The sequence below is a fragment of the Eubalaena glacialis genome, chromosome 1 (assembly GCF_028564815.1).
Source record: "Eubalaena glacialis isolate mEubGla1 chromosome 1, mEubGla1.1.hap2.+ XY, whole genome shotgun sequence".
Lineage (NCBI taxonomy): Eukaryota > Metazoa > Chordata > Mammalia > Artiodactyla > Balaenidae > Eubalaena > Eubalaena glacialis.
In genome coordinates, this window is record NC_083716.1 from 205761286 (window position 1) to 205775667 (window position 14382).

Genomic DNA, 14382 nt, shown 5'->3' on the forward strand with positions numbered 1-14382 from the left:
CTGTTTTTAGGGCTTCTCTGGTAGTAGGAGAGTAAGGAAGCAGATGGAGAGGCAAACAACTAAGGTACAAACGGAACAAAAATATGAGGCTAGATCCTGGAGACACTGTGCATCGTTATTTGTACAAGTGTATAACGTCCACAGTGCTTTTCGCACTTTCCGTCCCCCAGCTCTCTGATGATACATCCTCTAATTCAGTGATTCACACATGAGGTCCCTAGACTGGCAGCATCAAGCATCACAGGGAATTTGTTAGAAATGTACATTCTTGGGTCCCACACCAGATCTACCTAATTCAGGCGAAGCTCAGCAAGGTGTTTTAACAAGTCCTCCAGAGGATTCTGATGATCTCCAAGTTCCCACAACCACCATACTCAGGACGGAACTACCAAGACCACTACAAGGATGGCGGCCGCAGTCGGAGGGCCGAACTTCCTTCCGACCCCTACCTGGATTTTCCTCGCTCCTAAGAGGGGCAGTGCACAACCCCACCCAGCCAGCACCGCAGAGCAACGTTGCCCCGCTTCGGACTTAACCTGAGCAAGTGCTGCCAAGCCCAGCCGCAGTAGAGACCATGTATGGACCCCTTAACAAACTCGGCCTCCGCCCACGAAAGGCCCGGACGCCCCCAGCCCTCGGGCTTCGACTTCCGGCGCTAGTGGGGCGTGGGGGTGGGGGGACTCGGTGGGGAAGAGACTCAGGCCGGACGTGTCCAACTTCCTCGACACCGGCAGGGGTGGTGGGGGATATTCGTTCTCCTAACCCCTCCATGTACTAACTAAGAGGCCGGAGGACACGGCGATAGAAGAAAGATGGGCTAGTCTAGGCTAAATGTCCGGGAAATCTGGAATCCAATAGAGGAATAAAAAATCTTTGAAAATCCTCTTCGCTTCCTTTGCCTCCTTTCCCACCCCACGCCCCGAAGCGGCCATCAAGGACGGGCGGGCCGAACAGCAGAGGAAGAAATCTCGCGATAGGAGACCGGCCGGGGCGGGGGTAGCACCTCTTCCCTCCTCCTCCCCTCCTCTCGTTAGTTCCGGTCGCAGAGGAGACACCGCCGCAGTTGCCGCCACCTCTGGGATTTCTGGCTCTTTTCTCTTCGCCTTAAATTCGGTGAGGCGCGGGGTCCGCTCGTCTCGGGCCGAGGTTGCGGCCCGTAGTCGCTGGGCAGAGGATGAGGGAGGCGGCAGGTCCTCTGCGGCCCGGTTTGGATGGGCCCGGGCGGAGGCCGCTGCATGAGGCCGGATCAGATCCGGCGCCGGGATTCAGAGGTCGGGGCCGCTGCTTCAGCAGGGAGGCCGAGGGGCGGCTGCCCGGGCCGGAACGTGGGGCCCGAGTGTGCCCCGCGGCGCCACAGGCGGAGGCAGTGGGTTGGGCAGGTCCCCCTGCGACCCTGCCCGGCCTGGGTAACAAAGCGGCCGCGGCCTCTGTTGGGTGATGTACGCGTGGGGGGTTTCGGCGGGCGGGGCGGAGGAGCAGCCACCACCACTGCGGCCGCCTCCGCCGCCGCTGCTTTCGCGGGAGGGAGGGCGGATGTACGGGGCGGCTGGGCCCCAGGCGCGAAGCGCCTCGGCGCCTGTGGTCCGCTCGCTGCAGCGGCCGCCACCGCCAACAACGGGGTCAGTAGAGAGGGGGCTGAGGGCGAGGAGCAGCCCCTCCGGCTCCCCGCCGTGCCCAAGGGGGTCCTGGGCGGGAGTGGGTTATCCGTTGCTGGGCGGGAGGCACGGGAAGGGTTGAATGGGGAGACACGTGCCCAGGAGGCGGCTGGTATTGTAAGGTATGGGGCGGAGGAGGCTAGGCCGGCTCTCAGCCCCTTTCTCAGGCTGGAGTGGTGCAAGCGGACGCTGCGGTCACGGGCACGACTTCAGAGGAGGGTAGTGCTCCGCATAACCAGGCCCCTCGGATGAAGGGATTCGCCCTCTGATAGCGTCTTTAAGTTGACATGCATATTTTGGATACCTCCTGACTGTGGTGGTCATCTCTGTGAGTCCTGGGTGGTGCTCAGAGTGGTGGAAGATGTAGGCGAATTTAAAGAGGAAGAGACTAAACTCTGTTTATGGTGGGTGATTTGCCACTAGTCGCTGTGGCGCTGAAAAGTCATTTAAAAGTGTGCTTCACATTTCATCTTTAAAGGGTTTTGTGTAGGGAGAAATGCAGGTTTTGAACTTAAGTTTAATTCAAGCAAAGGTAATTCTGTGTGCGTGCCCCAGGTCTCTTGCTAGGCTGGAAGTGTATGTTCTATGTGGTTTACATGTGACTAGGCCAGGGTTTGATGCTTTGTTTTTAAAATGGATGTTATGGCACTGATATTTTTAAGGCCTTATTTTTCTCCCCCTAGGGTGTCTTTTATGAATAATCAAAAGCAGCAAAAGCCAACGCTATCAGGCCAGCGTTTTAAAACCAGAAAAAGAGGTAAATATTTATATTTTGATAATATCTCTCTTCAGACTTCCAAAGTAACTTTTATGTCTTGGTTCCTCTGGCAAGCTATTGCTTAGCATTAAAACCTAAAGAGAAAGTACCGAAAGGAACTTGAATTTCTAGTTGACTGCCATTTCAGATATACCCTTTATATTTCTACTACCTTTAAGACTTTTGGTATCAACATATATGTATCTAAGCAGGCTAGTGAATGATGTTTTTGTTGTACAGATAAAGTGACTCTAAAAAAAAGGTATGGGCTGCATTTTCACTAGCTAAATTTCATTTAAGGAAACTTTTGCTTGAGGGAAAAGGTTAATTTATAAAAGGAGAGCTCCTAATGTGACTACTAGTTTCACCCAAACTTTGTGAACATTTGTGGGAGAAAAATCAGACTTTAACCCATGGAAGTTAATTATGGAACAGAGTTCACATTGCAGTGTCTTTTGAAACTATTCTCTCACAGACTTAGTAAGAAAACTATACGAGAATTATATTAACTACTTCTGTGTATTATCAGGTATTTTGATGAATATTGAATTCTGAAGCAAGGCACTGCACTAGTGACACACAGTTAAATGAGATGTGGTCTCAGATATATTTTGTATTGGGTTTAATATTTTACCCCTACACTTTTCAGTGTTGTTGCTCAAAAGCACATATTGACCTTATTTTACAGGAAACTTTTAGGAAATAGAGAACTGGGTAGGCTACTCGTTATAAATTGTGTTTTTCTATCCTGAGTGGCAGACACTTTGAAATACATATTACAGAATCTTTTATGATCTCTGATTGTAGCCTGCCCCCTTACAGCAGGGAGACCAAGGAGTAATTGGATTCTAGTCTTTGCAGATTCATTTAGATTTAAGCCAGTAAATTTTCTCAAGAGGAGGCATAGAAGTTGGGAACCAGAGCAATTCTGCAGTAATGGAAAACTCTGTATCCTCAAGTTATGTGGATTACTGATACCGCCTTTGTGTAAATATAGTATCAAGTAGTTTTATTATTGTTGTTAGTACCAGGAAGAGGTGTCACTTCCCCAGTTCCAGATTGAGATCACTCATGGCCTCCTAGTTCTTGATGACTGGGTCCTGGGTATGGTGAACAACCATCCCAGTTTGCCTGGGACTGAATAGAGTTCCCAGGACACGGATCCTTTCAGAGCTAAAAACAAAAAAGTCCTAGGCAAACAGGGAAGAGTTGGTCACCCTAGTGCTGTGTAGAAATTAAGATATCATCTAACCTAGATAGGGAAATCAAACCCTACCCTGGAGTGTGTGATAGCAGCACAGTAAAGGCTAGGTATGTACCCAAGGCACTTTTTAGAGTGCTTTATATTTTATTTATGTCATTTAATATTCACAACAACTTTATGAGATAGGTCCTACTCTTAATCACCATTTTACCATAGGGAAATTCAGACGTGAAGAATGGGGCCAGTTGCTCAAATTCAGACTGTTAAGCGGTGATCTCGATTTGAATCGGGCAGTTTGAATCCAGAGCCCTTACTCATAACTGCTACATGTTATGTATTGGATACTCAGTAAATGTACTTTCTAAAGATTACCTTAATAAGTATTAAATGAGTGATTTTTTTTTTTTTTTTTTTTTAAGTAGAAAGTGTTATGGGCACTTTTAAAGAAAATCAAGAGCTCCCTTTCACTCAGGAATGAAGTTTACCTGAGGTATAGAAGATATCCTAAATTTCAGAAAAGCTCAGAGGCAATGGAAGAGTATTCCAGGTGGAAATTGTAACCTGGCAGTAGGGACACACCAGCTCATTTAGCTCACTTAGGAGACTTGTGTGAAAAAATAGTGGGAGAAAAGCCACACACTTCTTATGATAGGCAGTCCTGCCTTGCACTTGTAGAGGTGCAACTTGCAAAGCACGTGTGTTTAGTCTCCTGTTGTGTTTGCTTGTGTTGCAAGTCTTGGGTAATCTAGGTAGTGTTTGTTTTTTCCAGCTATTGAAATAAATGAAATTGTGATGAATGTGGTTAACTTATTCAGTAGTTATAGCTTCATAAGGTTGTGGTTTCATGGCATTTGAGTAAGCCTTTTAAAACTAAATGTTTTGGGGTTTTCCCCCAGATGAAAAAGAGAGGTTTGACCCTACTCAGTTTCAAGACTGCATTATTCAAGGCTTAACTGAAACTGGTACTGATTTGGAAGCAGTAGCAAAGTTTCTTGATGCTTCTGGAGCAAAACTTGATTACCGCCGATATGCAGAAACACTCTTTGACATTCTGGTGGCCGGTGGAATGCTGGGTAAGTGTCTGGGTCTTGTGGGAAGTGTGTTGTATGGGGATTGTGTAGAATCCAGAATATGAACTATTTGACAAACCTATCAAATCAGGGTGGCTTTTTTTTTTTTACCCCCTTAGGATTTTCCCTTTTTTTTCTTCTCAAGTTATAGTAAATTTGCCAATTGCCTTGCTCTGTCTAGCTTTATATTTGAAATCCATTACAGAACCATAACATTTGGGGAAGATTTGTCTGACATATAAGTCCCAACAATGTCTTCCATCAGTGATTTTTCCAACTTGTGTTTGTACACTCTCAGTTAATGAAGAAATTCCTATCTCTTGTTCTGTCTTACCAAATACTTTATAAATTTAACCCTCGTGTCCGAGGGTTCCGCATCCATGGATTCAGCCAACTGTGGATCAAAAATATTCCCCGGAGTGGTGGTGGAGGATTGTCCAGAATGTTCCAAAAAGCAAAACTTGCATTCCCCATACTCCAGTAACTGTGTAGCATTTACATTGTATTCTGTTTTATAAGTAACCTAGAGACTGTTTAAAGTATACATAAGGATATGCATAGGTTATATGTAAATACTATGCCCTTTCATATAAGGGACTTGAGCACCTGCAGATTCTGGTATCCATGACGGTCCTGGAACCAATTCAGGACAACTCTGTACCTGAAGACTCTAATCCTGCACTCTCCTATGTATTAGCCACTAGCCACTTGTGGTTATCAATCACTTAGAATGTGACTAGTACAAATTCAGAGGTACTGAAAATGTAAAATACACATTGGATTTTAAAGACAATGCTAAAAAGAATGTAAGATATCTCTAATATTTTGAATACTGAAATGTTAAAATCAATATTTTTGATGTGTTGGGTTAGAGTATATCAAAATAATTTCACCTTTTATTTATTTATTTTTTTAAATTTATTTATTTATTTTTGGCTGCGTTGGGTCTTCGTTGCTGTGCATGGGCTTTCTCTAGTTGCAGCGAGCAGGGGCTACCCTTCGTTGCGGTGCGCAGGCTTCTTATTGCGGTGGCTTCTCTTGTTGCAGAGCACGGGCTCTAGGCGCGTGGGCTTCAGTAGTTGTGGCTCGGGGGCTCAGTAGTTGTGGCTTGCAGGCTCTAGAGCACAGGCTCAGTAGTTGTGGCACATGGGCTTAGTTGGTCCGTGGCATGTCGGATCTTCCCGGCCCAGGGCTTGAACCTATGTCCCCTGCATTGGCAGGCGGATTCTTAACCACTGCGCCACCAGGGAAACCCCTCACCTTTTATTTTTAATATGGCTACTAGAAGATTCAAAGTTACATTATGTGCTCACATTATATTTCTACCCATAGCCCTGCTGATTTACTCCTGCCTCCACCCTCAACGGCTCAGACTATCTTAATAGAATGTGCTACTTAGTTATGTATTTTCAAAGGATACTGGTAATTTCATTTCCATGGCTCTTTAAAGTATTCCAAAATGTTTTCACAGTAACAGTGTATTGAACCTCGGCCAAGCTGATAGAATCAGAACTCTACTTGTATACATGCAGGATGGAGGCTTAGAGAGGCTTCAGTAGCTTGCATGCGATCAAACAATTGCTCGGCGGTGGAACGGGAACTTAAATGTTCATATGTTCTAATGCCTAGTCAGATGAATATCTCTTTTATTGTATCATTTGTAGTAAGAAATGGGAAACATACCTATTTTCTATTCATAATACTGCTATCAGTAAGCCGCTTTTTAAAATTCTTTTTAAAGGATCATTTTTAATAAGGAGATTTTCAAACATATCCTGGAGAGAATAGTGTAATAAACTAAGGATCTGCTACCCGACTTCAGCAATTTTTAACGATCTTACTTCATCTATTACCCCACCGACTTCATCTCCCCTCCCCTGTATTTTAAAGTGTACGTCAGACATCATTTTATCCATAAATACTTACAAATGTATCTAAAAGATAAAGTCTCTAAGTTGCAGGTTTTTATAGCCCAGCTTCTTTGGAAGTTTATGAAAGGTTTTCTGTATGGAAAGTCAGAACCAACTCTGAACATCTCCACTAGAGTGACAGATTTGGCACTGCTGAATTAATGGAGTGAGTGAGTTTCACTGGGTTGCTGAAGAGGGTTATTTTATTTATTGCAGTAAATTGTTTTCACTTTGTTCACACATATTGAACCAACCAGCCATGTTCCTACTGAGAAATTGACTTTGCTTTCAAATCATCTCAGAATTTTTATCAGTTTATTTTATAATGAGAATCCTTACAGAAAATAAGATTGACTAGTATATATAGATGTTGAACTATAATGTTGTACACCTGAAACATAAAAATAAAAAGTTAAGTTAAAGTTTAAAAGAAAGTAGGATTGAAATAATTACTAATTTTAAATGAAGACCATTGCAAATTTTTTGTAAAATATACCTTAGCCCCAGGTGGTACACTGGCAGATGACATGATGCGTACAGATGTCTGTGTGTTCGCAGCACAAGAAGACCTAGAGACCATGCAAGCATTTGCTCAGGTAAATTAAACTTTACATAATTATTTCAGTTAGCTGTTACCCATCTAACCAATGTTTAAGGAATAGTCTGCTTTTAAGAGATTGCTGGTAGCAGGTTGAAGCAATCTGAGCTGAAGGTTTAGAGGTGTTCTGGGTGTGCAGTGTGATGGTTTAGGAACTTAAAAATGTGCTGAGGAAAACAAAATAGAAAAAAATTGAATCAGCTCTCCTTTTCCTATTTGTCCCTCTAAAATTAATCCATTTTTTAGGGAAAAAAGTCAAGCTGAAAAAGGAAAATCAGTTCCCTGTCGTGATTTTCATCACTAAATTATTCTACATACAGCTTTTTAAAGGTGAATGAGTTATAGGCAGATTAGCTTCTTTATCAGTCAAAATCTCATTTGAAAGTTGCATACATAGTCATGCTTGTGTTACTGTAAGCAAAGAATTAAAATGCATCTAACCTAGGGATTGTTGTCTATGTCATTAGGAAAGTAGAACTATATTTTATGATCCTATTTTGTTAAAATCCTACAAATGGGTAAATGACTTGTATTTGAGCAATAATTAGTCCATGCTTTGATATTTGGCAATAAAATCTATTGCAGGGTGGCGGTTAAAGTGTTAACAGTATTGGTATATTGTAGGATTTGGGAATTGACAGGCTTCCCAAGCTGGTTTAAACATCTGATGAAACGTTCACTTCTTTGCTATTCTGGAGAAAATGTGGAGAGGTCTTAGTTGCCCTGACTTAGATCTTTTGGGAATCTGACATTTTTACGTATGAGGTTATCATTCAGTTCCTTTACTATTCTTACAGGTTTTTAACAAGTTAATCAGGCGCTACAAATACCTGGAGAAAGGTTTTGAAGATGAAGTTAAAAAGGTATGACCAGCAATATGCTTTGTGGAAAACAAAAGGTTGGGGTCAAAGAAAGGAATGTTAAATCCTAATTCTGCCACTGATTTGAGATAATTTTAGATATTTAGGTAGGCTGTCTTTGAAATGAAGTTTGGGGGTATATCATTTTGTAATTTGCTGTACACTGTTTCTTAGCTCTATATCCAAACAAGTGGCAAAGGGGTTAAAATCCAAGTGGGGTTTGTTTAGAAGACAGAGAGTAGCAGATCAGAGCTAAACACATTGACAAAGAGAAATTTAACATACTTGCTCTCTGAGTCTTAGATATTCTACATATAGGTGCACAGAAAATTTGGTAAGGTTAATAGTAACATTTAATGAATATGAGACACTGTCTTAATTATTAACTCATTTAATATTCTCAAAAGCCCTGTGAAACAAGTTTTATTATCCACATTTACATATGAGAAGACTGAGACAGAGGTTAAGTATCTTGCCCAAGATCACTCAGCTAGTGAGTATTATAACCAAGATATAAACTTGGATGGTTAGGCCCCAGAGCCCACAATTTTAACCAATATAATATGCTTTACTGCTTCTATTTATATAATGCATTTGCTCTTTTAACCCTTAACTATTTACTTTTATAGCTGCTGCTGTTCTTAAAGGGTTTTTCAGAGTCGGAGAGGAACAAGCTGGCTATGTTGACTGGTGTTCTTCTGGCTAATGGAACACTTAACGCATCCATTCTTAATAGCCTTTATAATGAGAATTTGGTTAAAGAAGGTAATCAACCTTTAGTAAAGGATGATCTTTAGTTGGCTGAGGGTGGGGTAGATAAGAGCCTGAAAGATGAACTGATACGAAAGTTAAGATATAGTTTATGTAGATTTGACCTGTGTGATAGTCTTAGTTTTTTAACTAGTATCCTTAAATTTAATTGGTTCATTTCAACTCATTAATTATTTAATGTATACCTTTGGCATTTAGGCTTAACGACTTTCTTTAGACATACAGCAAATATCCAGGGTCTAGACAAAATGTGATTGATTGTAAAGTAAAAATAGAAATGCTGTGGAGACCCAGAGAGAGATTAATCCCAACTGGGAAACTTGGGAACATCTTGAATAGAGAAAATGGGGAAAATGGCAAGCTGAAAAAGAAAATAAGTTCCCTTTTGTGATTTCCATAGTTAAATTATTCTGTACAGTAATTTAAAAGCTAACTTTTTTTTTTATTGCTTGGACTACTGAGTTATTTAACATGCCTTATTTTTATTCTCACAACAACCCTGTCAAGTGTAAGAATTGTTACTCTCATTTTACACATCAGAAAACAGTTTAACTTGACTAACAGTACACAACTAGCAAATGGTAGAGTAGAGAAATTGGAGTGCAATGGTAAGCAGTGGCAGAGGGAAGTTCAGGGGTAAGCTTGGGGATAAAGTGAATAATCCTGTGTGGTGGAACCTCAGAGGGAGGAAATGGGAGATAGTCATTGAAATCCAGGAAGGTACTTTTGTTAAGTAAGCTCTGTTTTTCTACAGGGGTTTCAGCAGCTTTTGCTGTAAAGCTCTTTAAATCATGGATAAATGAAAAAGATATCAATGCAGTAGCTGCAAGTCTTCGGAAAGTGAGCATGGATAACAGACTGATGGTTTGTAACTTTTCATTCTTCACAGTCTTGAAAGCTTAATAGGCAACTTTCCCATTTTTAATCTGTGAAAAGAGGAAAAGTGTTTTTCTTAATCTGATTTGAAGACCATTTAACCAGATTAAATTCTCCTTTCAGGAACTTTTTCCTGCCAATAAACAAAGCGTTGAACACTTCACTAAGTATTTTACTGAGGCAGGCTTGAAAGAACTTTCAGAGTATGTTCGGAATCAGCAAACCATAGGAGCTCGTAAGGAACTCCAGAAAGAACTTCAAGAACAGATGTCCCGTGGTGATCCATTTAAGGATGTGAGATATTCTTATTTAAACTATCTTTATATGGCTAAGTTTCTGGCAAAGAACATTTTTACTCATTTGATAAACTTTGAAGTATTTCACCAGTGAGTTTTAATAATAGCTATAGAATGTTATGCTGGGGCTTTGCCTCAATCTTTTTCATATTCATTGCCTTACGGGTACCCAGAAATCATAACACTTGGGGATTTTTGTAAGGTGCAAGCCAATAGACCTTCTGTTTCCATCTTGGTCTTTTCCTAGGCAGTTTGCCTATGTGTAATACAGGGTTTGAACTAGAAGTCCATACCTTCTCGTTCTAAAAGTTCTGTGATTATATGTGGTCTCCTGGTCATTGCTAGTGGCATGGAAAGGTGTTTATGCTTTTGTGAAAGGTCTAAGTTTCATGTGTGTAGTATCTACATATCAAACTTATTTCTGTATTAAATTTGGATTCTTTTGCAGATAATTTTGTATGTCAAGGAGGAGATGAAAAAAAACAACATCCCAGAACCAGTTGTCATCGGAATAATATGGTCCAGTGTAATGAGCACTGTGGAATGGAACAAAAAAGAGGAGCTTGTAGCAGAGCAAGCCATCAAGCACTTGAAGGTATTAGAACTGTGCCTTGATAAAACATTATTCTTGTAAGTGGGGATAAGTGAACTGTCAGTGTACTTTTCTAAAAGGATTTATCACATCCTGTGCTTCCTGGGGATAAACCACCGGTAAGTAGACAAATAACATATTAACTATTGATGATAACCTTTTAAAAAGTCTGATTTGGGCTTTCTTTGGCTCACAGGTTAAAAAGAAATACATGTTTGAAAGTAGATTAAACCTGTAATTTGGTCTTTGCTTTTGAGAGAATATTGGAAAACAGGAGGATTCTTTTTTTTCCCTTTAAAATATTAACATTGTATTCACAATTATCTGGAATCCTTGGCGTAGTATTGCTTTTTTGATTTAAATGCTTAATTTTTCTGCTTTACTCTTTTTTTTTTTTTAACTTCCACTAAATAGAATATAATTTACAGTGATTATAAAAGATGAGTTATGTTATGTCTTAGGAATTTATAATAGATGGTCATTGTACTAAATGACTAAATTTTTTCTCCCCTTTAAAAGCAATACAGCCCTCTACTTGCTGCCTTTACAACTCAAGGTCAGTCTGAGCTGACTCTGTTACTGAAGATTCAGGAGTATTGCTATGACAACATTCATTTCATGAAAGCCTTCCAGAAAATAGTGGTGCTTTTTTATAAAGGTAATTTAAATTTTGAATTTTGTGAATACATTTGACAAATATCCTAGAAAACTCAAAATAATTCTAATGAGTAGTTTTCTGAACATCAGCACCCTAAAATATTTTACTCTAATCACTGGATTGAGTTGTCTCTGATTTAATTAGTTACTTTTGAGTGCATTATCTTTAAAACATCTCTAAAGCTTATTAACAAGTTAAAATCTAAAGCCTTCTTGATGAGGCCTCAAACTTTGCCTCCTATACTCCCCCAGTCCTCTTCCCTAGACAGATGATTTTGTTGGGTCCCATATTTTAAACTTAGAGGTCTACCTGCATACCTGCATCCCCAGGTTTTGTTTGTTTTTTTTTTTAAAGGATAGGGTAATGAACTCCAAGTACCCTGTACTTCAGTGATTATCAACTTGTGGTTAGGTTTCTTTAAAGTATCTATACCTCCACTCAGATTGTTTAGAAATAAATCTTAGAAATCTTCATTTAATTCTGGAAAAGTTAGTAATTAACTTTTAATTTTATCTATAAAACACATGGACTTTTAAAAATCACAGTACCATTTTCACACCTAAAAAAAAAAAAAATTAAAGAATTATCTATCACATATCCCTGATCATTTATCACAAGATTTCTCAACCTTGGTACTACTGTTTTGGGCCAGATAACTATTTTGTAGGCGACTGTCCTGTGCACTGTAGAGTGTTTAACAGTATCCCTGGCATCAGCCCAACAGGTGCCAGTAGCACCTCTCCCCAGTGTAACAACCAAGAATGTCTGTAAACATTGTCCGATGTCCCCAAGGGATAAAACTGCCTTCAGTTGAGAGAATCACTGGTTTAATAAGGTTGATTTCCTGTTTGTAGGTTCATACATTGGCCACAAGTTGATAAAAAGTTTCTTAATATAGTATTCTCATTTCATCTTTTCTACTTTAAATTTTAATTCATTGAAGAAACCAGTTAAGAGAGAGTTCTGAATACAGATTTATTTTGTAAGCAACAAAAATATTTGCTTTGCAGTAAGATCTTTTTTTACCATGAAGGCATTTGCACCTTAGGGCAGGGGGTCCCCAACCCCCAGACCGCAGACCACTACCGGTCTGCGGCCCATCAGGAACCAGGCCGCACAGCAGGAGGTAAGCAGCGGGCGAGCGAACGAAGCTTCATCTGCCGCTCCCCATCGCTCGCGTGACTGCCTGAACCATATCTCCCACCCCCACCCCCCATGGAAAAATCTGTCTTCCATGAAACCGGTCCCTGGTGCCAAAAAGGTTGAGGACCGCTGCCTTAGGGGGTTTCTAACTCTGCCTTAGTTAGAGAAGTACTGTACGAAAACTCCACAAATGTAAAGGTTGCTCTCTTCTTTATAGCTGAAGTCCTGAGTGAAGAACCCATTCTGAAGTGGTATAAAGATGCACATGTTGCCAAGGGGAAAAGTGTCTTCCTTGAGCAAATGAAAAAGTTTGTAGAGTGGCTCAAAAATGCTGAAGAAGGTAAGTCTTTTCATTTGGGCAGGTTTTCTTTTTTGGTAAAGCCTGAGAACTTATTTTAATGTGACCAAGAGCATGTCCATACATGTTGCCTTCTTTCATTCAGGTACCATTTTGTACCTGAGTACAGATTTTTGTTCATTTATGACAGACCTGCAAAAACTTATTACTTTAAAGTAGGTGAGGAAAACTAGACTTCAGGTATTTTGATGGCTTGGCCATATACTGTCATTCTTAGGAAATTAGAAAATTTTGAGAATAGTTAATATTTATGAATTTTGAGATTTACAAATGAATACATTTAATATCCCCTCATATGAGTAGAGCATTATTAATAAAATTCCTTAAATAAAGTTATAAACGGAAGTTTTGCTTTCTGATATCATGTAATGCTTGACTGCACTTTTCCCCTTTTCTAGAATCTGAGTCTGAAGCTGAAGAAGGTGACTGAATTTGAAACTACACCCTCAGTAAAGCAAACAGGAATTGTAGATAAAATGTCATGTCTCATGTGTCCTGGTTCTTACATCTTCCTACCTCCCTATATCAAGCATGATATAAGGGCTTTCATGGCAAATTTTATTTTAACTGTTTCTATGGTTACTGGAAATGTTGGATTTAGTTTCTAAAACCATGTTTTAAGTAGCTACAGGAGCTATAGATTTGAATCTAATGTTGCATTAGTCTTTTCAGTTATCTTCTACCTCCTGTATTTTCTACTGTAATAATGTAATTTAAGGCCTTCCACAATGAACAGTTCACTTTTTCCCTGGGTTTTCTATATAAACAGTTTTCAAGATATGATTTGGTTAAAAATAATTTGTTATAAAAATTCTGTTTGCAAATTAAACTGTAAAAGTATCCAAAGTCTCAGAAGGCAGTGATTTGTGTGATATTTTGGTATGCCCAAAGCCCTGCTCATCAATGAAAATCTCATATACAATAATTAGATTCATTAACATGAATCTTGAGTATTTGGACCACTGCTTGCATGTTAATATTTTCTTGCATTTTTAACCCCAGATGTACTTGAGCTCAATTGTTTGCTCTCTGATTTTCATTCCTTAAAATGAAGCCATGGAGAACAAACTTGAAAGTGAGGTGTTTGGGAAATTGTATGTGGCAGAGGTGGTGGGAAGAAAAAAGTTGAGCTTTTACCCATTGAGAAACCTCTGCATTCAGTTTGCTTCTTTCTAGACAAAACAAATGAATATTCTCTGCATACCGCCATTTTCAAATATACCTTGGAAAAGCCTTATCATTTAAAGTATTTTACAGTTGTTATACACTTAGATTGGTAAGAAAGGACTCATAAAACAGTATAAGTAAAGCAAATGACTGTACTAAACCCAGAAAATTGTTGAAAGAAAAGTGGTTAGCATGTTCTAATTGGGATTCTAAATATAACTCATATTTCCTGTTGGCTTAGAGTATTTGTTGCAAAGAATGAAGTGCAGTGATAATGATTATCCTACGTGGTCATACTGGGCCAGCTTCATTCTCTTCACAGATTCATGTATGACTCAAGCATCTGCCTGTTAATTTACCCCAGTTGCCAATATTTTAAATTGCCATGAGCCAAATATCTCTTCTGTACAGTTGATCCATTTATTTTAATGGCTGCCTTTTCATTTCCATCTTAATTTTCTTGCTGC

The 14382-nt window shown here is 39.9% G+C and overlaps 1 protein-coding gene across 2 annotated transcripts; it reads left to right on the forward strand.

Annotated features, from left to right (window-relative positions):
• The first annotated feature begins 973 nt into the window (after positions 1 to 973).
• On the forward strand, positions 974 to 13225 carry BZW1 (basic leucine zipper and W2 domains 1). 2 transcript variants are annotated; one of them, XM_061186208.1, is made up of 12 exons: positions 974 to 1113; positions 2339 to 2412; positions 4513 to 4689; positions 7098 to 7192; positions 7992 to 8057; positions 8684 to 8819; positions 9580 to 9689; positions 9825 to 9995; positions 10446 to 10592; positions 11109 to 11247; positions 12608 to 12730; positions 13147 to 13225. In XM_061186208.1, the coding sequence occupies exons 2-12, from the start codon at positions 2349 to 2351 to the stop codon at positions 13176 to 13178; spliced, it is 1260 nt and encodes a 419-aa protein (XP_061042191.1). In that variant the 5' UTR covers positions 974 to 1113; positions 2339 to 2348; the 3' UTR covers positions 13179 to 13225. The 2 variants fall into 2 exon arrangements, with proteins under 2 accessions (XP_061042191.1, XP_061042199.1); XM_061186216.1 differs by lacking the exons at positions 974 to 1113; positions 2339 to 2412; positions 7098 to 7192 and having other exon boundaries at positions 4612 to 4695.
• Positions 13226 to 14382: the final 1157 nt, after the last annotated feature.

Bases quoted from the DNA above. Each gene is read 5' to 3' on its own strand.
- BZW1 (XM_061186208.1), top strand. From the start codon at position 2,349: ATGAATAATCAAAAGCAGCAAAAGCCAACGCTATCAGGCCAGCGTTTT. The intron at 4,690-7,097 runs GTAAGTGTCTGG...AATATACCTTAG, and splicing joins GGTGGCCGGTGGAATGCTGG to CCCCAGGTGGTACACTGGCA. The intron at 8,058-8,683 runs GTATGACCAGCA...TTACTTTTATAG, and splicing joins TTGAAGATGAAGTTAAAAAG to CTGCTGCTGTTCTTAAAGGG.